Source organism: Setaria viridis, chromosome 5, assembly GCF_005286985.2.
Source record: "Setaria viridis chromosome 5, Setaria_viridis_v4.0, whole genome shotgun sequence".
In the NCBI taxonomy this organism is placed as follows: Eukaryota; Viridiplantae; Streptophyta; class Magnoliopsida; order Poales; family Poaceae; genus Setaria; species Setaria viridis.
The window spans coordinates 13,612,664-13,638,756 of NC_048267.2; the positions used below are offsets into that span (position 1 = coordinate 13,612,664).

Genomic DNA, 26,093 nt, shown 5'->3' on the forward strand with positions numbered 1-26,093 from the left:
CCATGTCAGTTCAACTAACAGAATGCACCTATTGGAGTTCCAGCCAAATTGATTCAGCACTGACAGCTTCACGTAAAAACAGATTTAACTGGATATGAAATAAAAAATGAAATAGAAGATAGGCGTGTCTACAGCCTGAAGTGGTCGGCAATATACAGAACAAATGAAGCTGTACCATAATATTAATCTGCACCGCACCACAGGTACTAGATGTAAGAAATAAATCGAGCTTCGTTTCACAGAGACACACAGAAATATCAGGATATTATTGTGATGCATATAGCAGATAAGCAAAATGAAACAGATTGCTATAAGATGGGGCAACTGGCAAGGGTCAATTCACAGTATTGCCAACAAAACGAAATGACAATCAGAGGCCTTTTGGTCCCAATAATCCAAAATTAACATCCTGAGCCAACAGTTTGGATGGTGAGGAAGCAAAAAACCAGAAATCATATGTGGATGGCCTTTGAGAAGGTTTGTAGGCAAGCCTCCTTGAGGGCCTCGCTCACAGTGGGATGCGCGTGGCAAGTGCGGGCAACGTCCTCGCTTGATGCTCCATACTGCAAGGCGAGCACAGCTTCGTGGATGATTTCACCAGCATTGGGTGCCATTATGTGCACACCGAGAATCTTGTCGGTTTCCTTCTCAGCCACCACCTTGACAATCCCCTCAGCATCGTCAATGGCCTTCGCACGGCTGTTAGCCAGAAGTGGGAATTTGCCGACGCGGTAGGCGATTCCTAGAGCCTTCACCTGCTCCTCAGTCTTGCCAACAGATGCAACCTCTGGATGTGTGTAGACCACACCAGGAACTGTGTCATAGTCAACATGGCCTTCCTTTCCAGCAATGAACTCGACGCATGCTACACCATCTTCTTCAGCTTTATGGGCAAGCATGGGCCCAGGGATGGCATCCCCAATTGCATAGACTCCCTTCACATTGCTCATGAAGCGCTTATCAACAAGGATCCTGCCAGCCTTGTCTGTCTCAACACCAAGAGTTTCCAGCCCAATCCCAGAAGTAAATGGGGTTCTGCCAGCAGAGACAAGGACAACATCTGCTTCAAGGATGGTCTGCTCACCACCAGCTGCAGGTTCAAGTGTCAGCTTTACGCCATCTCCACTGGTATCACACCCTACAACCTTTGTCTTGAGCATGAACTTGAACTTCTGCTTCTCCAACATGCGCTGGAACTGCTTCCTGACCTCGCCATCCATTGATGGTACTATATCTGGCGCAAATTCAACAACAGTGACCTCTGAACCAAGGCGGTTCCAGACTGAACCCATCTCAAGGCCAATATAACCTGCTCCAATTACCACCAGTTTCTTTGGGATCTCTGACAAGCACAAAGCACCGGTAGATGAAACAACTTTCTTCTCATCAATTGTGATTCCAGGAAGTGATTTTACATCAGACCCAGTTGCAATGATTATGTTTTTGCCTTTGACAACAGTGTTGCCACCATCAATCAAATCAACTGACACTTCTGAGGGGGAAGCCAATTTCCCAAAGCCTTTAACGTAAGTCACCTTGTTCTTCTTAAAGAGCCCTTCAATCCCTTTTGTTAGCCCTGTCACAGCCTTGTCTTTCTGAGCCATCATGGCTGGGAGGTCCACTTCCAGATTTGAGAACTTGACTCCATGGTGTGCAAAAGAACTCTTTGCTTCGTGGTACATATGTGATGAGTGCAAAAGAGCCTGAGGTACAAAATCGGAAACATGGATAAATTAGAAGTGTTCCAAACGAAGCAAGTCCATAGAAGATAAATCAGCAAAGCAGATAATTCCCTAGAGGAAAATGGTACACATAGAACCAATAGAAGAACTGCAAAGATGTTTGGATACAAGATAATGAAAAAGGAGATTTAAATCACTAGGTTGATTATCCAAGGGAAATACTACAGAAATCTTACATTGCAGTTGTATGAAGTATCGGCTTTTAAGCAAGAGGTTAAGATCCCATGTAGTGAGGTTACGAATAAACAAAAAAAAAATGTCTGGTTCAAGATTGATATTGATTGAATTGAGCCTGACTCATATTGTGTAGACACAGATTTACATGTGTGGTGCTTATCTCCCACAAAAGAGAAAATATTCAACATCTCTTAGCACATGAACAGTACTCTAGTTAAAAGAGGACCAATACAAAGTCGTTTAATCATTTATGCAGTATTATATAGATGGTAAAAGCAGGTTCAAGGCATCAAAACTGAAAGTATGAATAGCTTATTATAACGCTTATTAAGTTATAACTATCAGAAGTAGCGCAACTCATTAGGGTCATCTGGTATATTGTCAGTCACAAAGGGTAGTTAAGAAACAGATCATAAGAAAAGGATAGCTAAACTAAAACTATAAAATAGAAATACTATGACTAAAGCGCAAAATATGCTCCTCAGTTCAACTAAACCACAGTCCAATGGTATATGATTATGGACCAAAAACAAACCTAAATGCTGCCAACAAGGCCAACTACAGCAGACTAGCAGAAGCAAACTGATGCTAAGGTATAATCGAAATAAATATTATTGAATAAGCATAGATTTATTTTTCATATCAGTTGCTTATGTGGATCTGACAGAGAAGTGTGTGTAAATAAAATTGAGATAGGTACTCAACTTGGTTCACAATATTTGTCTGCAACAAATGCAAATATACCAAGGAAAAGCATTAAGTCATGGAGAAATAACAAGAAATGAAAACATATACCCCTACGAAGGGGCATGCCATAATAATTTAATCTCTTCCATATCATTCGAGTAGGTGTAAAGTGGAAGATTGCAATAATCCTTTATCTTTGTTTATACACAACCAAGTTCTTTTAGTTCGATGCAAGTTGGGGTAGGTAGAAATGAAACCCACAGGAGCCACAAAAAAGGACTCTGGACAAATGCTGCAATATGGAGAGTATTGAAGATGATACATGGGAAAATACACTGCTACTTTTTTAGACTTCATATAGAAGCAGATGCTATCCAGGCAGATTTCAATGTGGCAGAGTTGCAAAAGGACAGCAGAAATAAAGCAGAAGACCACTAATCATGAGGATGACAGAAGATGGTTGTGGATTTGGAACACTGATTTGCATAGCAATCACACATATATTATCGATACATTGACAGTATTAAGATACTTAGAGTAACACTGCGCTTTTTTTAGATTTTTATTATAGAAGCAGAGGCTAACCAGACAGATTCCAAGGAGACAATTCCAAATGAGGAGCAGAAACAAAGCAGAACACCTCTCACCCAAGGGTGGCTATACTGGGCAGTGGATTTGGAATCCCAATTTGTACCCCAAACAGGCATGTACTATAGCAGTGCACCTCAAGCCCTAACCGTACATTGCAAAAGTAGTCCCTAATCAGCACTACACCCCCTCGAGAACCAAGGTGCAGGCGCTTAACACCACGCACCCACATCAAAACGCGCAACCAACATCAACTACAAATTACAACAGCAGGAGCCCCACAGTCGCCGCAGTAACAGATCTATGGCCACAAATCATGCCGCAGCGCAACGCATCGCGAAGCAATACCGATAAATCTAGAGGGACGCCGCAATTAGGGATACGGGGGTGCGGGAGGGAGAGCGCATCACCTTGGACGGGATGCATCCGACGTTGAGGCAGGTCCCGCCGAGTGTGCCCCTCTTCTCGATGCAGGTGGTCTTGAGCCCCAGCTGCGCGGCCTTGATTGCCGCCACGTACCCGCCTGGCCCGCCACCCACGACGACGACGTCGCTCTCCTCCCCCGCCGCCGCGTACGCCCTCCACGCGGACACGGCCGCCCCCGCCGCCGCCGCCTGCGGCCGCCGCATCACGGCCTCCGCCGCCCGCCGCCTCGCGAGGATCGCCAGCGCCATCTCTCTCCCCCCGATTAGGGCCTCTCCGTGCTCTGCTTGGGAAGAATCCTTGCGCTCCGGAAGGAGAGAAGAGAAGGGTGGACGACGGCCAGGAGGAGGGGGAGAAAGCAAAATGGGAAACACCTATCGCTGCCGCTGGCGGGGCCCTCGGCCCCATCAACAGGGCATCTCGCGCTCCGGGCCGTAGGATGCACAGGGTTCCGCTCCGCCTGCCCCAACGGAAAAAATATATTTCTCCTTTTCTTTTGACGCAAGAAATAAAAATATATGTTCTTCTTATTCTTCTGCTGATTGCCTTGGTATCTTCTCTAAATCAAAATTGGATTAGTTGACTAAAATAACCAACTAACCTACCTTTGCTACGACTCCAATACGTCTCTCCTTTTGTTTTTCCTTTGACGAAGCGAAACACTGCCAATTTGGTATAAACTTCGTGTTAGCTGCTAAAGTCATCTTTAGTAGATGACCTAAGCTGGTTTATTATTCTTAGAGCAGCTTCAATAGCGTTACTAAAATTAGATACTAAAAATACGGGAGAGAAAAATTCAGATACTCTCCTGCAACAGCAAGGACGAATCTACAGATGAAATGTTTGGTAGGTAATGCTCAGGAGCGGACGTCCGACACATCGGATGCTCTAATCCCCGTCACCTTTGTGTTGTTAGTTAATTAAATTAGAACAATAGAAAATGACGTGACCTAACTTGCACCACACATTTTTCTACTTTCATTCTTTATCTCTCCCAACTGCTCTCTCTCTCCAATTTCCAACCATTCAGCTCGATGAGACTCCGACAAGCTCAGCGGCCGCATGGGGGCAACGACACCAGGGCAGCGCTCGAACGGGCGAGGAATAAGCAGCACGCCATGGCACTCCGACAAGCGTGGCAGCGAGAAGCAGCGTCAGTGTGGTGAGCGCGACAGCGACACGGGCAGCACTTCGACGAGCGAGGCAGCGGATTGCCATGATTTTGCCGGTTTCCTGTGAGCTTATGGATTATGTGGGGCAAGGCCGTGGCCGATCTACGCACGCTGCCGGAGCCTGGGCGTCGGGTGTTGCTCGAGCGTCGGGGGCGCGGGCCGCCGCTCCCCGCGGCTCGGGGGCGAGCCACGCCTGCCGCTAAAGGAGTTGCTCCGCCCACAATGAGCTTGGCCACCTGGGAGATTCGCGAGGAAGGTTGTCGGGCACCGGGGCGCTGCCGGGCACGGGCTGCAGCTCCCCAGCGGCTAGGGACGAGCCGCGCCGGCTGCCGCCATCCTCCTCCAGCACCGTTTCCTAGCGTCGGATCCCGTTGTGCAGTGCTCCTCTTGCTAAGGTTTGCTTCATGTTGCAAGAGTATGTTTCAATTGTTTCAGAAGAATGTTGCAAGTGTTTCATGTGGATGTTGCAAAGTAGATCTAGATATTGCATATGTTTCACACATATTTTATCTGGATGTTGCATTTTCAATAAAAGATTTGAATGTTCCATGCAACACGAAACAGATGTTGCGGCGGGTTTTTTTCCTCATCATCAACGGATAGCCCCCCGACTGCCATGTTGCAATAGGTATCTCACGATGTTGCAGTAGGGATTGTTGGATGTTGCAAGTGCTATAGATGTGCACGGGTGTTGCGGATGAACGTATCGTCTGATGTTGCACGATTGATTTTCTGATATGTTTCGATGTTGCAATAGTTGGCTTTTGTTGTTTGATCTGTCAATTTTTCATGTTGCAATATTTCTTCCCGTACGAGCTCGACCCCAACTCAACATATGATGATTTTTTGGAAATATTGTATGAAACATGTGTTCAATGTTGCGGTGGGAATTTTCCCTCACAAATATTATATTTACATTGAGCTATTTTTTTCGCATCTTTTTCATATTGCAACCATAGATTTTCGATGTTGCAGCTATTTTATTTTGATGTTGTAACGGAATGTCGGATAATTAGTGGTATTTATTTTGGTACTACTGTAGCCGTCAGATTTAAAACGGATGGTGATACATGCGTCCGACGGGAGTTGCTCCCGCCGGACGTCCGGGTGCTAGCAAGCCCCATCTATGAAGCTGGACTCATCTCCTTCATCATTTCTTCCCCATCCCGCCGCTAGCTCTTCTACTTCTCCCTCGCCCCCACGCTACTTCTCTCCTACGCCTTCTTCTGCTCCACTCTTCCCGCCGTCTTCTCCTCTCTCTCTCCCCTTGTCGGCCCGGGCTGGGCCGGCGAAGCCTCGCCCACACGGTGTTGCTTGCTAACCTGCTCGTGCCCACCGTCCTCTTCTCCTCGCCCCCGCTGCTCTCTACTCGGGCGTCGGGCGAGCTCGAGCTCTCGACATGGGCGACGGAGAGGGTGGCGAAGATGGTGAGGGCAGGCGGGGGCGAGTTTGACGGCAAGGTCAGATGCCCGGAGCCAACGGTATCGGGGAAGAGCTCAAATCGCCCAAATTGGACTTCTTTGAGCAATTCACCAAATTGGTGTTGGGATACGAGGTAGGCTACGCTAGCGTAAATCAAAATTTCTACCGCGTATAACCAGGAAGAACTGCCGTATAAGGATCACGGGATTACCACTCGACGCACTACTGGTGCGGAAGATGTAGATATGCGTCGGTGCAGTGAAGACGATCACGTAGTCGTACGTAGTCGATCAACGTAGTCGTACGTAGTCGATCACGTCCAGCAGCTCCTCAGCAGCTCGTCCACGTGCACAGCAAGATCGCCTCCGGTGCCGCGGCTCGTCGTCGGCTCGTCGTGGCTCGTCGGCGGCTCGTCGATGGCTCGTCCAAGTGCTGCAGGCGCAACACCTCCAAGGTATCCACACGTGCAGGGAGGAAGCGTCGCAAGCCGGACTGCTAGATCCGCGAGTTGCAACAGGCGAGGGCGTGGGAGGCGCGGCAAGTGTGTTCAGCCAAAAGGTGTGAAACCCTAGGGCGCCCCCACCCCTCTATTTATAGGGGTTCCCGATGGGCCTCTGGATCCGAGGCCCATTAGTACTCCTAAACCTAATCCAACTCGGATCAAATCCGAATTGGGCTTCCAGCCCCTTAAGTGTGCGACCCTTTGGGTTCGGATACGTATAGACATGGCCCGAGTACTCCTACTCGGCCCAATAGTCGGTAGCGGCCTCTAGCAAGACGTGCCAACTCCTATACGCACACGAAGATCATATCAGACGAACCATCACAACATAATATACATGCTATTCCCTTTGCCTCACGATATTTGGTCTAGCTTCAAGCCGACCGCTCTTTCTCGATCCTGTGATTCGGAATCCCTTTGTAGGTTAACTCTTAACCGTACGTAGCATGGCCATGCATTTTCAGATCCGATCACTCGAGGGGCCCAGAGATATCACTCTCAATCAGAGAGGGGCAAATCCCTTCTTGATTGACCATGTCTCATAGCATGCTTCTTGACAAACCCGAAAGCTACCTTTATAACTACCCTGTTACGGCGTAGCGTTTGATAGCCCCTAAGTAGGTCGATCCACATCTAGAATACATGCGACAATCTCAGGTCTAAGGACAAAGCGTATATGTTGTTTAAAGAGAGAACTACTTCTCGTGTTGGGTCAGTCCTAACACATGTCTCCACATGTGTCCACATTATTAGTTCAACATCTCCATATCCATGACTTGTGAAACATAGTCATCAACTAATACATGTGCTAGTCTAATATTCATGTGTGTCCTCACATGAACTCCGACTAGGGACAACTTTAGAATAACCATACAAGTAAAGAGTTTCACGTACAATTCACATAATTGCAAATCAATTCAAGTAGCCTTTAATGGATATTCAATGAACACAATATACAAATCATGGATACAAATGGAATATCATCATCTCTATGATTGCCTCTAGGGCATACCTCCAACAATTGGGCACCTTCTTCACCAAATCGGTGGGCAAGAAAAAGGAGATGGCGCTGAATCGAGCTTCTTCTTTAACGAATCGAAGCTAGTGCGCGCCGGGGTGGTCAGGGAAGCATGGCGGTACTCCAACGACAGCTTCTTCCTTGCCTCCTCCTCCCCCTCCATTGCTGGCTATTTTGGGCCTCCAAGATTGCCCGTGCGGTGGCGCTCGCCCGCGTCAGGGCGTGGCTGGCAGGGCCACCGCGCCGTGGTGCTAGCGCGCGCTGGGGCTGGGCCGACGGTGGGATCCACGCAGTGGCACTCACCTGCGCCGGGGCAGGGTCGGCAAGGCTGCCGTGCGATTGCGTTTGTCCGCGCTGGGGCTTGGCCGTACGACAGGCAGAGGAGTCATAATGGGCAGCGGCGAGGTCCGGCGATGGTAGGCGGCGCTGTTGGGTAGAGCGAGGCGGTGGGATGAGCACGAAAATATCCTGACGCCGGTGGTTGGCAGCTCCCGCGTGGAGAACAAAATCAATCCACCCTTGGATTGGTATATTGGGTCAGGGAGATAGAAATTTAGGTCATGACCTATTATACTGTATACTGTTGGAGTTTTTTTTTTCTATTTTTAAGGTATTATGGTAGCTTTTATAGCAATCCGGTTTAGGTAAGTTGTTTGAGATGCCCTTATAAACTGCAGAATATTGAAAATCGAATTGCTATTTTAGACTATCACCTAAATTTCTCTCTTCTTTGACCTAAATATACCAAACATCTATATTCTGTCTGGATTGAATTGCTATATTCTGTCTGGATTGAATTGCTATATTCTGTCTGGACTGCTCTCTCATGCGAGATGAACCAATCGTTTCTGTTGTACATTTTCATGCCGAGCCTGCCCTTGTGCCCTTGTGCTGCCTCCGTCTTCCCCACCTACAGCCATTGTCCAACGATCGGAACTTGCTGATGAGCTCACTGTCGCTCGTCCTCACCCTTCGCACTCCTCGATTTGGTCCTACTCGAGCTTCGGCGGCCGTCCTCCTCGCCGCCTCTCCCGAGGCTCGAGGCCCGCTGCCGGGTGTCGTCCTCAGCGCGATTTGAAGCATCCCACCGTTGAATCGTCATCCTCTTGGCCTAGCTCCTTTGGCGCTCCTCCGGTAGCCCGTTCTCTCTGCCTTGCCGCCTCTCCCCTCCTCTCCTCCCCCTCCACGCGTGGGCATCAGCGAGGGAGAGCTCGAGCCGCCATGTGGGGAGGACGAGTCCGGCGTGGGCTGCCCCTTGTCCGGCCTCGCGCTAGTGGGGATGACGTCCCCTATCCCCACAGGTAGCAGCGCTGCAAGCGGAGGAGCAGTGCGATCGGCAGAGGGGTGGAGTGCGGCACGGTCAGAGCAACGATAGGCCTGGGAGAGCGGAGTAGCGGTGGGGTGGGGGGTGGGGTGGGGTGGGGTGGGAGGGTGGTTTGGAGGAATGGGATAAGTCAATTTACAGATTGACCCATAAAAGAAGATTTCATTCATAAATTAATTCTTAAACGAAATACAGGTCACCAGTTTTAGGTAGAACTTGTAGGTTTCCAAATTTACAAATGCTACTAGAGGTGCTGTAAGTGTGACTTGGCTATTACCTTTTTTTCCCCTCTCTACTTTCAAGTAGAAAAATACTGCCATTACTTTTATGATGAAGAGGACAGGACACTCATTGTGGATGTTTGCATCGTGGGGCCAAGCAACCTACTAGCGCACTGTGTGTTTTTTTTTTTTACTTCATATCTCGGTCTGTTTGTGGACAGATGGGGCTTTCAGCAGTTTTTGAGAGACGAGAGTGAAGTTGTTGGCTCACAGCTCACGGCCCCATCCAAGAGGACATGCTGCTGCTCTCTGGACGGCACTGGGAACCCAGAGGAGAGGCATTGCGTAACATGTCAATTTCACCTGTCCTCCACAGCCATCGGAAACCAAAGGCTTCCCATCCTATCATGTCTCATCTGCATGTTGCCTGGGTTTGGATGCACAGACACAGCTTCGCAGTGCTGAAAACTTCAGCTTAATTTTTTTTTGTCTATCATTAAACTCTTATAGCCATCCCTACTAACACGACAATGCAAAAGAGAACGTATTTGTACACATGGCAGAATAATAACTATCAGCAGGTGGGAACTGCCTCTCAAGCATATGCTTTACAACTCTCTTCAACATCTGTTCAGTGAGTTACCCAATGTTACAAAGTGTTGCGTGCGTAGTCCCAACAACTTTCCACTAAGCGTCAAAATCTCAGTAATGTGTTGTACAACGAGGCTAACCTATCGCTCTCCTACTTGCGAAAGTTGATGCAGATGCTATTCACAGCATATAGCTTGATATTCCGTCTTAAGCTTCTCCCACAAGCACATCATAAGCCTTGGGCTCTGGTAGTGCGCAAGGACATAGTCAGCATCGCATCCTTCACTGTAGAACCGGTCATCGGTCACGATGTTTACTTGCTGCCCGCTGCTCTTGTACTGTTGGATCCAAATCCCCATTGCCACATCTTCGAGTTTGAATAGCTGAGACAGCAACAAGATCAATCAGGACCTGCATCGATGCACAGAAAATAACACAATAGGAAATCCGTGGATATGTCGTGAGGTCATTTCCTACCTGAAGAGTCAGCTCCTGATGGCCTCGGACTACAAACTTAGCAATGTCACGTGAGATTATGTATCCGGGACCATGAGCCCATGGTGGATACATGTCGTAAGGCCATTCCTGCATTTCCAACGAGTGTGAAAAAAGGCAACCAAACAAATGAAATCCTCGTGCATAATAAATGGTGCTGGCAATACCTTCCTACTGATGAACCATTTGCTATCTTTATCTCTGTGTGGTGAAGATTGGAAAGAAATAAGACCATACAGAAGGCCATGGGAGTTGCTCTTCTTCAGGCTTGAGATCACTTCATCGATCCTAACAAAAGCATCATCATCTGTTTTCATGATGTACTTTGCAGGAACAATTTTGGTCTGCAAAATTGCAATTATAAAATATACTTATATAAGTTTGTGCTAATATGATGTGCATGCATTTATTTGAACTCTGCTAACATGTGGAATTCGAAAAGTTGCTAAATCAATACAATATGTCACCATATATAGCACAACAGGCAAATAAAAAGCATGACGAACTAAATTCCAATTCTTTCCCTCTACCATGTTGCAAGGCAACAATGCGTTTGCCTCAACTTTCTCATTTCAATGTTTGTCAAAATGTGTAACTACGCAACAAAAGGTGAAGCTTACAAGCTATGCCTCAAGCATTCCATTTGATCAGTACACAAATTACATGGTTAGGCTGCATGGAAACTGCAAATGTATAGATATCTTTTATACTTCATGGGAATCTCTTGGCATCAAAATATTAACAATTTGTAGACGTCCCTGTCTGCCAGCAACAAAAGAAGAATCAGGGATTCAAGGGGCTGGAAAATTCTGACTTTTAAGCAGCCACTGTGCTGCCTTGGAAATTTTTTAAGGGTGCCACATGATATGAACGAACCAAGAAATCTATGAAACACACAAGTACTGGGAAACAGAAAACAATCCAACCCTAGTTTTAACAGACTGCTAAGTCTGATTGCACAAATCTATGATATAATGAAATAGCAAAACTACAGTTCAGATAAGGTTCTAAGTCCCAACATCTGAATGAAAATTTCACCATCTGAATCATCCTCAAATTAGACTACCGAAATAAAGGGATATGGAAAAAATGCCGAAAATAAAGGTCAATTGTTATTTAAAAATCATGAAAGTAAAATATTAGAATTCAATGCATTCTTTCAAGATGGCGAGATGATCCACAGTCCAAATAAAATGACTTTAAATCGTGCAGGAGAGCTGCGTCATTTCATCAAGAGAGGGAAAAAGATTCAAAATAACAAGGTGAAAACCTGAAAAAGAGAACATACCCCAAAAATACAAATTGATATGGTCTTAAAAGTGATCAAACTATAGTAGTCAACAAAGGGCATCAATTGGATATCACCATACAATTGAGCTTCTCTCCATAATTCCATATTGACTTGCTCACTCTTATGCTGCATTTTGGGCATAAAGAAAGATGATGTAAGAATGGAACTAGAGTTGATTAACATTGAGAATAACTGAATATGGAAAGTAGCTTAGATAACAAGCTCAGTTGTATGGAAGGAGAGAAGGTCCAATATTAAGGAATACAAATGGACACGATTCATGCTGTCAAGAGCATTTGTATTGCAAGAAGATGTCTTGCATACTTAGGAGCTGGATTAGAGTTGAAACAATACATTGACGGATGCAAAATGGAGCCTATAATATATGTACTTTCAGTTTATCCTTTATTAGTATTTTATTTTTATTTTTTGTAAAGGTTTCATCTTGTTCGTCAGTCTTACAGATTCAGCTGGGGAAGAAAGGAGTGCATAATATTGGGACACAGATAAGGTATTCAATTCTCTTAAGGAATTTTGAATTTCTGGCTACACAATCCTTCAAGACATAAGAGCCAGCAAGGGATGAAAACAGATCCCCAATCTATGACATCCATGTCCTCCCAGCCCTTTCCTAAAGTTATAGTGAGTTCTTAAGAAAGAAGATAAGTTATGACCCAGAGTTGAAAAGTTGATAGGCACAAATGAAGTTCCACAGTCTATACACAAAATATATGGTGTTCTCTACTAAATTTATTCTCAACAACAGTGCCTTGTTCAGTGGAGTAGAAAATTTTAAGTTCTTATATGCTGAAGCTGGTGGGGAAGTAGGAAATAATTAGGGCCATCATAATGCGAGAATAAGCAAGTGGTTCTTTGTCCGCTAGGGTGTTTCAACTAAACAGAGACACTGGTTCAAAAGAACGAACTAGAAATATTGTAGCAGTACTCAAGGAGAATAAAGTGAACTTACAAGACCAGCGAAAAATCGGACTACTACATCGCCTGAGCGAACAGCCTCATATTGCATCCATGTTCGCCTCAGAGCCATCCGCCGCTTGAAGTTGTTTCCAGTAGAGAAAACACCCACCAGTAGAAAAGCTCGCTTCTTTGGCAGAGGTGGGGCCTTCAGAAGTGCGACACTAGCCATGTCTATTTCTTCTGAAACTGGCAATCCATTAGCCAAGAATGACAAGAGCTCCAAATCACCAGAAACCTTGACTTCTGCTATCAACCACGGCTCTGACCACTATCAAAAACCTAAAGACTTCACAATTATGCAGTACTCACAAAAATTGAAGTATGAAGTCTTATTGCTTTGAAAAATCTAACCTCTCTATAGGCAAATGATGTTTCATGCTGGCCATTTACTGTGATATGGAACCCCTCTACACCAGCCCACACTGTTATTGTAAAAGGCTCTCCTTCAACAATTGAGAAGCTGCCACTTAACTGACTGCGCTCTTTTGGTCTCTGCCCATCTCCAGGTTGGTTCCCATTAACATTTATCATGGTACTGTTATTCTCCTGGATGATGCTGGAACCCATTTTCTCATTGCAACGAACAAGCCCATCAACTAGACTGGTCACACATATAGCAAAAATAATTTGTCTTTTATCAGTACCAGCAGAGACTATAACAAGATAAATGTTTAGTAACTAAATCCTAAATATGAAAATTTAGTTTTCAACAGTAAGAAACTAAGATGAATAATAGAGAGTGCTAACAAAAGCAATCAAGTGATCAACTGGAACTTTCCAGTCAGTACTAAATTAACAGATCAAAATTCGAATTGCAAATAATTTGAAGGAACTCATTCATATAAAAAATACTAAAAAATGCTATCAAAGGCTAGTAAAAAGTATAAAGAATAAATCTTCATGAATGCTGACTCTTTTTATAAGTACTCCAAAAAATTGATAAATGTGTCCACATGCTCAAATTTGTAGTTAATCACTTCTTGTCCAGTTTTGTAGGATTACTGAAGAACTTTAGTAGACCTCTATTGTGACAGGTCACCATGTTAGTCGATTCTATTAGAGTACCGCATGCTTGTAATGGACCTGGTACATGTGAAGAATTTAATAACACCTTGCTCTTGGTCACAGATACAGTGGTCTACATAAAATTACTCACAAATATTACATCATTACTCATCAAGTTTTTTTTTAAAAAAAACTGTAGTATGTAGCTAACAATGTCGATAGAGGCAATGTGCAATGCAGGATGATATCACTGAAAAGGTCCACATTATCACATTGTGGACTCAAAGTTTAATCACTAGCAAATGTATCCTAAGTAAACCTTATTTTTCATTCAATTAAAAAAGTGCAATACAAGTATCTCAACCATCACACCAGAATCATTAACAAATAATTCAAAAACAAGATCATGGCAATGTCTTCACTGGCACCTCAAACGGAACAACCACCCATGCTGATATACTCTGTATCTATTTGACGACAGTGTGATAATAGGAAAGAAAGTATCTTATGGTCTGTGATTTGCATTTCTATAATTTTTTTCCTTGATTATAGGATTTGACTCTGATGTATAAACTGTAGACTCCTGCTAGTTTCTTATTGTTTGGATCTGTTGATAAAAAGCTCTGAAGTACAAATCACAAATCAGTTCTCAGGTACACTCCAGAATTTGTGTGTCTACTAGACTCTTATAAACCCTGAAGCAGATCCGCTAAGTCCTGAACTAAGTACTAACCATAACACAGTGATAGGAATCAAAGCCTCAACCAGGACATGAGGAAACTACTGCGTGGTGACTATCATGTTACTACTTTCCTTCTGGCACAAATACTAATCCTTCATATTCTTTCACATCAAGCATGTGCAGTCAATGAGCTGACACTGAGGCACATCAGTAGGTACCTTACATTCCTACAAGTAACTAGAAAGCAGCACAGCACAAGCAAGTTTCCAAGACTTGAACTCATAGATAAAACAAAGTAGTGCACTAGATTTTGAAATCATTGCATTTGCATCCACCAGACATGCAGATCAAGGCAAAATGAAGACAGTGAACCTTCGCTGTAAGCTGCTATTGCTGCTGCCGACATCACCAACCTGTGGGCACCGCTCCCACTCCCCCCACCCCTCCTGGGGCGTCCATGAATTCTGCTCCACCAGCATCCCCGCGGCTCCCAGGCTCACATTGACGTGCAGAACCACCTCGCCGCCCGCACCCACCATCTCCACCATGAACCGGGCCGCCCCCTCCCTAGGCACCCCGACCACCGTCACGGCGGCGCCCTCCGCGAGCCCGCACGGGATCCCGGCACGGCCCGCGCCCAGATCCCCTTCCACGGACGCCGGGCAGCTGGGTCCTTGGGCGCGCCCCTCCTCGTCTGCCGCGGCGGCGGCCACGGCCAGGGTGAGGTTCCGCCAGGCATCGGCGGCCTCGAGGACGCCTGTGGCGGTGCCCGGGAGAGCGTCGGAGCGGCAGAGGAGCGGGCGGAGGAGGCCCCAGGAGAGCTGGGCGGTGGAGTTGGCGGGGGGAGGGTAGAGGTCGGAGAGGCCTGGGAGGGAGGGGAGGAGGTGGGCGACCGGGCCGGTGGCGGCGGTGGTGGGTGGTGGGGCTGGGGAGGGCGAGGGCGAGAGGAGGAGGAGCACGACGGCGAGGGTGAAGATGAGGAGCACGCCGGAACATTTCCTCATTGCAGCGAGCGAGGGGTCGAGGGCCGCCGAACGGCGGAAGGCGGGTGCCGCCGGTTGTCTCGGCTGTTGGCTGAGTTGAGTAGCATCCAGAGTCCAGACCAAGAGTCCAAATGTTCCTCTCTTTTTTTTTGTTTTTTCTTTTCTTTTTATGAGCGGAAAAGCTACACTATTGATCGAGTGTTTTGGAGCTTGTGCACAATCAAATTTTGAGACCTGCTTTGCTGTGATCCATGTGGAGGAGCTTCTTTGTCAACTCCGACGATGTCTACTGTTTAGGATGGAGTTGAGTTTTGGATTAAGGTGAATCCGACAAGTTTAGAGAGAGAGAGCTCAGCTGATGTAGCGGCATGGTGGTACAGTACAACCTATTCCGAGCTCCACCGCGATCTACGTGGTACGCGTATATTCATGCAAAACTAGTCAGCCAGCAGCCTTAGTACCTTCCTAACTTAGGGTCTGTTTGTTTACATTACTTATGCATAAGTAAATAAGTTGCTTATTTATAGCAACTTAGGATCTGTTTGTTTACATTACTTATGCATAAGTAAATAAGTTGCTTATTTATAGTTGCTTATGCATAAGCTAAAGATGTTTGGTTTGAGTTGCTAAACTGCATTGAATGAGGTTGCTTTTGACATGTTTGCCCCTAATAATTGAGAGAGAGAAAGCGGGAGTCACCTAGCCAAAAATAAGCAGCTCTATAAGCAACCCAATAAGCAAGGGTGTTTAATTGCATAAGCAAATACGTTACTTATTTTTAATTGCTTATGCATAAGCAACTCAAACCAAACACCCCCTTAAAAGGGAGGGGTGTGAGTGTGTGATTAGTCAAAAGAATGACTTCCTAGTTTTTTTTCCCCGAAGGGGCTGGATCCCATATAATCATTGTAACAAAGTTTTTTTTACAGAAAGCACCCCGGAGAAAGGCAAGATTACAAAGAAACCCACAACACGCAAACTCCAGGAATGCACAATTACACGAGGGATCTTGATAAAGATAAAATTTGAAGAAACAGTCCTCAGATCCTTCTAACATGCTCCTGACCGCTGCACCTCCTCCGGATCCGCTGGAGATGGGGAAGAAGCACAAGAAGCAAGAAGAGCCTTTTACCTGTGTGCCATTAAAAAAGTTTGTAATTACACACAAGCCATTAAAAAAGTTAACCGCATACAGGTGCCACTGCTCTAAACTTCTTTGCCTTACAAGCCATTTCGTCCTTGTTCTGTTTGTTTTTTGCCGTTTGGTAGCCTTACAGGTGGGACCGGCCAGTGAAATTGTCCATGTTGCCCTTGGGCGGTGTAGACGGTGTTGACTACGATTGACCGCCACCTCAGTTCCTCACTCTCCCCATCTCGCTCGAGTCCTCTTCCCCCACACCCTAGCGGTGTTGGCGAGGAGAGAAGAAGACAATCCAGCCCTGCTTGCGGCTGCAGCGCTGAGAGAAGAACCCACCAATCCCCCCGTGCTTGCAGCGTGGAATGGGGTTGTGGAGCAAGGAAGAGGAGGCCTGAAGGAAGAGACCGTGGATCCTCTGGATTGGCGGCGCATGGCCGTGAACAAGGAGGCGCGCGCGGGTGACCAACCTCCTTGGCTTCCTGACGGGTGAGTACCATTTTAGGGGTTTTTTCCCGCTTCGATTGCTTGGTCCTTGTGATTGTGGTTAGTTAGGTGTAGTAGTCGTGGTTGATATAGTGTGATTTTAGATAGATAGATGTATGTGAACTCGCGTTGTTCATCTGTAGGATGGACTCTGCTAGTAGCTACAACCTAGAAATCCGGATAATTGCTCGCCATACTTGTTTTGGGTGGTTTAGCTTGGACAAAATCGTCGATGCTGATTGTACCAACTTCGTAGATCTAGTTGCTGAAGTTGAGAATAAGTATCCTTCTGATTATGGGGATGTTGTGAGATTGTTTTACTTCTACATTGAGAGACAGATGAACATCCAAGTTTGCACCGACCAAGATTGGCTTGACATGTTTGCAAAACATAATGCTTCCAAGTGCTGCTTCCTGACTTTTTATTACCACAGCCCCAGTACTGAGCCTCCTGAAATTCCTCCTTGGGATTTTAATAGTTGTTGGCAGTCTGTTGAGAACCCTTTTACCCCTTCACTGCCTTATCCTAGCATTGCACAACCAAGCCATGCCTAGAGTGAAACTGCAGATGATGAATACCTGACTAACCCAAACCCATCCAATGAGCATGTGGGTGTTGATTAGGAAGGGTTGTATATAAACCTTGGTCCTCAACATCCACCACCTCCAAAACCTCAGAGTCAAGGTTGCAGCAAACAAAGGGATGGTGAAGTATCTGATGCAGATATATACTGTGAAACAGACAGTGATGATAAATCTATGTCTGATGATGATGATAATTATGAAATGGAGGATGTAGATGACATTGTTAAAGATAATGAGCCTGATCATATGCCTGATGCTGAGTATGACAAGAAGGATCCTCCTATGACAGTAGGCAATGTGTATAGAGACATGTATGCATTTAAGCTGGCTTTAGCTTCACATGCTGTCAAACATGAGTTTCATTATGACATTGAAAAAAGTGACACAGGATGGTACATAGTTCACTGCTGTGGGAGTACTGAAGGCTGCAGGTGGAGAATTCATGCCTCAACCATGAAGTATGATGAATCAATTAAGGTAATCTGTTAATTTTAAATTTGTATGCTTTTTTTATCTGTCAGTTGTTTTCAGATATAAGTATTCTATTTTTATGTCATTTCTAGGTGAAGAGGAACCCCCCATACTTGTCAAAGCAAAAGGAGGTTTGGCGTATGTAAAGGGGTTACACAGTTTTGGGTCAGTGAACAAGTGATTGACTGGTTGAAAGAAGATGCAACTGTTGGTGCTACTGAACTCCAAAGGAGGCTGAAGGATGAGTACAAAATCTTGATACCGTACAGAAGGGTGTGGAATGGTAAGAATCTTGCATTGGATAAACTATATGGGCCCTGGAATAAAAGCTTTGATAGCCTGTATAGATTCAAGGTCTAGCTAGATGAAACATGTCCTGGTTCATTTGTTGTGATTGATCACCACACCATTAATAAGAAAATTAAGTTTAATAGGTTTTTTAAGCCCTGAAACCATGTGTTGATGGCTTCCTTAGAGGTTGTAGGCCATATTTGAAACCATGTGTTGATGGCTTCCTTAGAGGTTGTAGGCCATATTTGGTAGTAGATAGCACTTTCTTATGTGGAAAATTCAGGGGTCAGTTGTGCATTGCTTATGCAGTTGATGCGCACAACTGGATGTACCCAGTAGCAATAGGTGTCATTGATTCTGAAATAAATGAAAACTGGGTTTGGTTTATGGAGAGGTTGAAGGAAGCAATAGGCACCCCACCTGGTCTGACATTCAGCTCAGAGTGTGGGCAGGCAGTAATGCATGGTGTTAGTGAGGTCGTTCCACGTGCTGAACATAGAGAGTGCGCGTGGCATTTAGTTCAAAATTTTAAGAAACGGTTCAGTGGTAAAATTTTTGATGATCATCTGTGGGCATCTACCTATTCTTGGAGCAAATACATGTTTGAGAAATACTACCAGGCCATGGCTGCAGCCAAACCTGAGGCAATGAGCAACAGAATCACAAGAAGCTATGGACGAGAAGTCAGTTTGGTACAAATTCCAAGGTGGATTATGTAACCAATAATTTGGTTGAGTTCGTCAATAACTGGATAAAGGCAGAGAAGGCCAAGCACATTGATGATTTGATGGATACCATAAGGCAGAAGCTGTTGATTAAATGGAATATTAGGAAAAAGGTGGCCAAGAAGTTTGTGGGAAAGATTCTACCTCATGTTATGCAGCAGCTGAGGGAAGGCAGCTTCAACCTAGACATTGAGGTCATCACAAAACATGATGGAGTTGTTGAAGTTTGTGCTAAGTGGGGACTGGATTCAGATTTGTTGTGGACTTAAGAAACAGGACATGTTCCTGCAGGGCTTGGCAAGGGTCAGGAATACCATGCAAAGCATGCAATTGCCTACATAACATCTACACCTGGTGAAAAGCTAGAAGACCATGTGGATGAATGCTATTCTGTGGCCAAATTCAAAGCTGCATATGAAGGTGCCATCCCATTCATTCCTGACAAGTCTATGTGGCCTGATACCACACATGGATTCTTCATGCATCCTCCCTTGCTTAAGTCCACAGCTGGTAGAAGAAAGAACAGGTACAAAGGGGTAGTTGAAGGAGTTAGCAAGAAGAAATCAAAGAGACATGAGTGTCCAATATGCCGTGAGTTAGGGCACCACTGGTATACCTGCAAGAATGGGAGTCCAGTAGACATAGCTATAATAGAGGCTGTCAGGTGAACTTCTCTCAGTTACATTTATTCATATATGATATGAACTGCATTAAATAATCTAACATAACTAAAATTTCACCTGCAGGGGTCTGCCAAAGAAGAGGCAAAAAAAAAAAGCAGCTAAAGCTAACACAAAGACAAGCATTGTTGTGGTCACAGGGATGGTGTTCCCTCCCAATGAGGCAGTGGAGAATGTTGTACACAAGAAAAGAAAGAGAAAATCCTCTTCTTTGGGAGTAGCAACAAGTACTTCAGTCTCTACTACTACTCCTTTCTCTAGCAGGTATGCCACTTCTCCATTTCTTTCTAATTTTTTGCAATGCCAACAGCCCACACTAAACTTCATGTTTCATGTACCACAAGATCTGGAACTAGATCCAACAAACCAATTCCTATTCAAGTTGTGCACCTTGCCCCTTGGCATGAAGATGCTGCAGTTCAGCATGAGCCACAGGAAGCTTCATCTGCTACAGTTCATACACCAAGGAGGAAGATTGGATTGAAGAAGAAGCTTACACCAAGGCAAGATGTGTCTGCCACTCCAGTAGGGGAACAAGCAGCAAGGCTCCAGCTGACCCTTTCACCCCAGCTGAAAATACCAGAAGTAAGAAGCAACTACTGCTGGAATGAACAAAGGTGACTCCACCATGTTGTTTTGATGATGCATTAGTGCTACACTGTAGAACACCTTGGCTTTTGTGGTATGAAATCATTTGGATGGTATGAAATGCTCATGTAATGGAGCTGTAATATTTTGCATGATCAGGACATGTAGTTTATGGTACTTGCTCTGGACAAACTACTGGTGTTAGATGAAATTGTGGTTTATGGTTTGCATGTTGGTGAACAATCTGAACCATGAGCATTACTTATGTTTGTAATGTATTAAGGTTTGCATGCTGGTGAATGAACAATTTGAGAATTTTATATTTCTGGACTGCATTCATCCATCCATCATTGACTCATTCATTCATTGATTCAAGCATACAAACAAAGTGACACACACACATACATAGGACCCTACTTCTTCATAATTGCATACAATGCAAGGAAGATGGCAACAAAGACTAGCTTCTCAATCCATCTGAGTTGCTGCATAACCCTATCTTGCACTACTCTTCCACCAGCCTTCCACCTTCCTGGATGAGAGCCATTGGAGTGGAAGTAGGGATAGCAGCTGGTGCTGGCACTTCTTGAAGAGGAACATGAGGCAAAGGTGCTGTAGGAGCCACTGTCTGTACACTAGTCTCCCCCATTTCATCCTCGCACAAATAGTACTAACAACCTCCAGCCTGAAAACCAAAGCAACACTAGATTATGAACCAAATAGCGGAAACCAACATTCTAGAGCCAAATAAAGAGCATGTTAGCAACACAAACTGAAAAGTAGGGACACTTGTGGAAGACACGACACATGTTGCTGGTGGTCATCGATGTGAACCGATTGGCAAGCACACCGCAGTTGGGGCAAAGGACAAACCTTGGCACTCACAAAGGCGCTTGAAGCTTCAAACATGGCAGCACAAACCTTGAAGAAGAGAGAGAGCGATGGATAGGGAACTGAGTGGAGAGAGAACTGAGTGGGGGAGGGACCTCAGTGCTGTCTATTTATAGGAGCCACCCAGGGAGAGTTTTTGGTGCCAAAGCACCATCAGATAGCCTCTTCTTCCTAAGGGCATGCTTGTCTTTTCCCACATCCGTTAGCCACAGTTAGCGTTGCATTTGGACGGAATGGCTTGTAAGGCAAAGAAGTTTAGAGCAATAGCACCTATGTGCGGCCAACTTTTTTAATGGCTTGTGTGTAATTACAAACTTTTTTAATGGCACACAGGTAAAAGGCTCAACTAGGAAACAAGCTCAAGCACGTAGTCCGATGAGACCTCCAGCTTTGTAACCACAAAACATCACCCCTCTAGCACACATCGATCGTCACCGTAAGACTTATGCCTAAGCAGAGAACCAGCATCCATCCACTTTGGTCGTCACCGCCAAAACGAAACAAACGAAGCTCAAATCCGCAGTCAATATCAAAAATCTCGACTAGGAAAACCAGCCCCCAAAGGGCAAACCAAAGCTCCATCCCCAATGCAAAAAGGATGAGCAAAACAAACCTCCTAGGCTGACCCGTGAAGTTGGAGTCGCCCTAGAGGAGCAAAAGCCTCACCATCGCGCCGTCATCCCCGAAGCTGACGCCGTCTATGATGAGGAACACTGAGTCCCCATGCCGCAGACAAGCCACCATGGGACAAACTTATTAGCACCTAGACTAGAAACTAAACCTAGGCCTAAAACTGTACAGCACCTAGCCGATTACGCTTCCCCTCCCTCTCCAGCGCTAACAAGGTCACCCGAGAGGAGGGGGGAAGCGGCGGAATGGAGCCGAGGTCAAAGAAATCGCCTCTCGCATTCGCTCTTTACTGTAGCAAGGGGAAAAGGAGAAGGGTCGAGAGAGCTCAATCTCAAATGACTTCCTAGTTGATTACTGATATCGGCATCTATTGCCTATGTAACAATGCCCTAGCAAACTACCACCTCTGTATCCCTTAACATGCTGTAACAAACTTTGTTTGGCCATCCTTTGGCCCATGAGCCATGAACAGGGAAAGTTTCAGTTGGGGGAGCCTCTAAAAAAGAGAATGACTTCAACCATGATAGGGAGGTAATTTCACAATTCAAGACCACTATTCGGTAAGGAATGACTCTTCTTGATTGTATCATACCATACTTAAGTACTGGGGGATTATATCACCTTCAACTTGAAATAGTCTCACTTAATAAAGACTAAAGAGGTCTCCTAGAGTTCACCACATGACTCTAAACCATACACGTGAGTAGGAATCCTATATACTACCCGTTGAAGATATAATGAAGAGCCATCCTTCAATTTCCATCTATCATGGCTTCTCCTCAGGGGCAGGAAGGTTGAAACTATATTCTCCTGGGAGGTAATGAATGTTAACAGAGCAGCCAAAACATTGTAAACCCAACTAATAAGGAATTATTTTTAGGGAGCTATCCTCGTTGGGTTCTGTAATTAAAATACAGACTAGCAAAAATGCCCGTGCGTTGCTACGGGCGAATATCATAGCTTGACATGTATTATCATATGATTTTGCTAGTGCAAAGCGTCCCACGTATGTTTTTCTACTAAAAAATTCATCCTACTTAAAAATGTACATCCATCTCACTACATTGAAACATGGAATAATTGCATTATTTAGAAAAACTAATGATATTAGGGCATAGCAATACCTTCATCCTCTACATACCTGTTAGGTTTATCAACCTTTTCAGGTTTTCTAATAATAGATTATGTAGAGATACCGAAAACTCTCGTAGTATTTTCTTTTGAAACTCTCAAACTTTATAGTTTTCTGTCATTGAACTTAAACGATCTCTACTTTTTTTCTAGAAGATCATCATTTTTAAATTTGACATATACAATTCCTTCTATTCAAGTACTCATTACATCACTAACTTTTTTGTTTTAACAAGAGAGTTTATAATAAAGATAAAATTAGCCACAACCACATTCTACAAAAGAACATTACCTCATCTCTAACTTTAATATCTGATCTAAATCAGCCAAAACTTATTTTCATACATGGCCCACCCTAGCAAGCATCACTAATTTGCACGTGCACGTGCATGGTGAGATCCGCGCTAGTTAGCCTCGCATCAATATGTGAGGCATGAGTGACATGGCAACTGCGCTACTACTGATTTGTGCGTGTGTCAAGGATGAAAATCATATACGTCGAGGCCAAGCACAATTGTGCAAAGCGTGAGAATCAGAGATGTGTTGATGTAACAAATGATTAGAACACTATTGCTTTAGTTTTTTTTTCTATTCATTCATATACTAATTATGTAGATTAAATATCTTCAAATAGATATTTTTGTATTTGGATAGGTCCACGTGAAATCCACTCTGTTATATATATATATATATACACACACACAAACGTAACTTAGCCCAACCGGTGAGAGTTCCTCCCTGAGGGTACACGGGTCGCAGGCTTGAACCCCATCCTACGTGTCAAGGAGTCGCAACAAACCAATGATTAGGCCCACTTGTCATTGTAATTAAGTTGGATCAAACTAAAAAATCAGGGCAGAAGAGTTGCTTACTTTAATAATAAATAAGATAGGATAAGTTGAAGAAGAAACAAGAGTCATTAGCTAGAAAAACCAAAAAGGCCCAAGGAAGAAGATAACAGAATTCCATATTGTTGATACGGAGGCTAAGTGGGTAACGTATGTACCTAACTTAATCGTGCAATGCTCGGATGGTGAACTCCTTACCACCAAGAAAGAACCAAGGAAAGATTGTAATGATAATGTCAAAGTAGTTCTCTGAGGCAATTCATTAATAAATTAATTTCAAGGTGTTGCCAACAATAACTCTACTAATAATAATACAAGAAGTCAAGGAGAGAAATAGGGGTGGGCAGGGTTGGGTGACTGTAGCTTATTCAAAGAAAGATATTCCAGGATGTCTTCTATGATGGTTTGATACAGCTCAAAATTATCATTTGGGTTTGTTGCATTAAATCAATAGTGTCTTTTCCTATGTGCATAGAAGTATCTTGTGTTAAACACATGGCCATACTCGTGAGAGGTAAGCAAATACCTTTAGCTTTGGCATACACTTTATTTGGCTGATCAAATCAGCTCATAAGCTGATGTCATTATATGTCAGATATTAGAATCCTTGGCACATGACTACATGAGTATACTCTTGGTTACTTGCAGCAAACAACTGGCTGTATGATTTCCCTCTCATCCTGTGAGGTTGTGATGTGGCAACTTTTCTATATCGCAAGCATGCTATTGCCAATTTGTAAGCAAGCACGCTATCATAACAGTTTTTCCATTCTTCACTTTTGCACTAATAATAAGTAGAGACACTGCCATCTTAAACTAACTATATGGATTGTAGGACAATAAAAACTTAAAATGTTGCACAATAGCAATTCCTACCAACGTTTATCTAAAGTTGTAAGCATTGAAGGTCTAATCCAAATCGGAGGTGGCAAACTGAGCCATGATTTAGGACCGGGCAAGAAATCGCTGAAACTGCCATCCTTCAGGTTGAAGACTACCACCTCCTCTAAGTTGGATTCGTGTAGATGGTCATATCTTGTGCTGTCATGTGCAAGGTAGACGCAATCAGGAGTCAACAACATTGGGTAGTCCTTGGCGACAACAAAGGAGGACTCGTTGAATCCAATGAATAACGCGTCTCCTTGCAGGTCTTTTATCTTGTGAAGAACCTCTTCAGTAACAAGCATCTTGCAGACTGTAAGCTGGAATGTCCTCAGCTCGCCATTGGCGGTCCGATGCTTCCTCCAAATCTGAAGAAGATCACCCCAAGGTGCCCGAACAATGTATTTCGTGCAGTTCTGGGATATCAGGACCGGTGGAAATATCGATCTCACCACGGGAGTGGATCCGCTGAGATCAATAGCGTGGAGGTTGCCGGTGTGCCGGAGGGCGTAGAACAAGCCATCCTTAGCATCGTAGATGCAGTCATGGTAAAACTTGCAGCAGCTATTGTTTTCTGGAGCGATCCAAGTCCATTTGCTGTTGCCGGGCCTGGCAAACAAGAGTTGGTTGTGTGGTTTGTGTAGGAGCACCATGGTGCAGGTGCTTCCGTCACTAGGATCGGAGGAAAGGATCATCCTGAGATACAGGCCACGGCATGTGGCCTCCACCGTGTAGAACGGCGGGACTCGCCTCGCCGGTTGTTGACATGTGGATTCTCCAGCAAGATGTCGAAGACGGCGTAGCCGATGAAGACCTTCTCCCTGTTGTAGAAGAGCCTGACGGGCGCCAAGGTCGTGACCGGTAGGAGCACGACACCGGTGCAAGGTGTGATGGGGTTCTCGAGGTGGAGCTCGAACCTGCCGGCGGCGGTGACCAGCTAGCCGTGGGAGCAGTCGACGACGCGGCGGTGGGGGGCGGCGAACGGGGAGATGGCATCGTCATCTGTGGGGAAGGTAACATGGTAGTGCCGGCCGGTGGAGAGGCTGTGCAGGGTGGTGGTCACGTCAAACACGCTGTCCGTGGAGGAGTAGAGGAGGTAGGGGCTCTGCTGGCGCTGCGAGCAGAGGCCGAGGCAGCGGACAATGAGGTAGCTCTGGTTCTAGGAGTGGCAGATGGCGCCTGAGCTGAAGAGGTCGGGGATCTCCAGAAGGGCTAGGACGCCGACCTGGAGGTCCGCCGGGAGCGCAGATCAGTCGGGATGCAGTGGGTCCTACATGAACGCAGAGGTCCCGCCGCCGCAGGCACAAGTCCAGCCCTATAGATTGGGTTTTCTATTTTTGGAGAAACTAGATGGATTGGGATTGACACAAACACAAACTATCATTTTCTTTGCGGAAATCTAAATCTCACCCGAGTAAAAATACAACCCTCCTCATCCAAATTTTTCTT

At 45.1% G+C, this 26,093-nt stretch overlaps 3 protein-coding genes across 3 annotated transcripts; all 3 read right to left on the reverse strand.

Moving 5' to 3' along the window:
- Nucleotides 1-287: 287 nt before the first annotated feature.
- Nucleotides 288-3,957, reverse strand: LOC117857382 (dihydrolipoyl dehydrogenase 1, mitochondrial). The gene is made up of 2 exons (XM_034740021.2): nt 3,605-3,957; nt 288-1,703 (listed from the first exon to the last, which is right to left on the reverse strand). The coding sequence occupies exons 1-2, from the start codon at nt 3,866-3,868 to the stop codon at nt 453-455; spliced, it is 1,515 nt and encodes a 504-aa protein (XP_034595912.1). The 5' UTR covers nt 3,869-3,957; the 3' UTR covers nt 288-452.
- Nucleotides 3,958-9,838: 5,881 nt separating this feature from the next.
- Nucleotides 9,839-15,422, reverse strand: LOC117857878 (hydroxyproline O-galactosyltransferase GALT3). The gene is made up of 7 exons (XM_034740775.2): nt 14,691-15,422; nt 12,983-13,232; nt 12,624-12,899; nt 11,651-11,779; nt 10,530-10,706; nt 10,345-10,452; nt 9,839-10,250 (listed from the first exon to the last, which is right to left on the reverse strand). Exons 1-7 carry the CDS (start codon nt 15,320-15,322, stop codon nt 10,044-10,046), a joined length of 1,779 nt encoding a protein of 592 aa, XP_034596666.1. The 5' UTR covers nt 15,323-15,422; the 3' UTR covers nt 9,839-10,043.
- A 9,212-nt stretch (nt 15,423-24,634) lies between these two features.
- LOC140222796 (uncharacterized) lies at nt 24,635-25,893 on the reverse strand (the record flags this gene model as incomplete). The annotated part of the gene is made up of 3 exons (XM_072293929.1): nt 24,635-25,253; nt 25,295-25,316; nt 25,815-25,893. Coding segments are annotated over 3 exons (720 nt in total), but the record flags the coding sequence as incomplete, so codon positions are not given.
- Nucleotides 25,894-26,093: the final 200 nt, after the last annotated feature.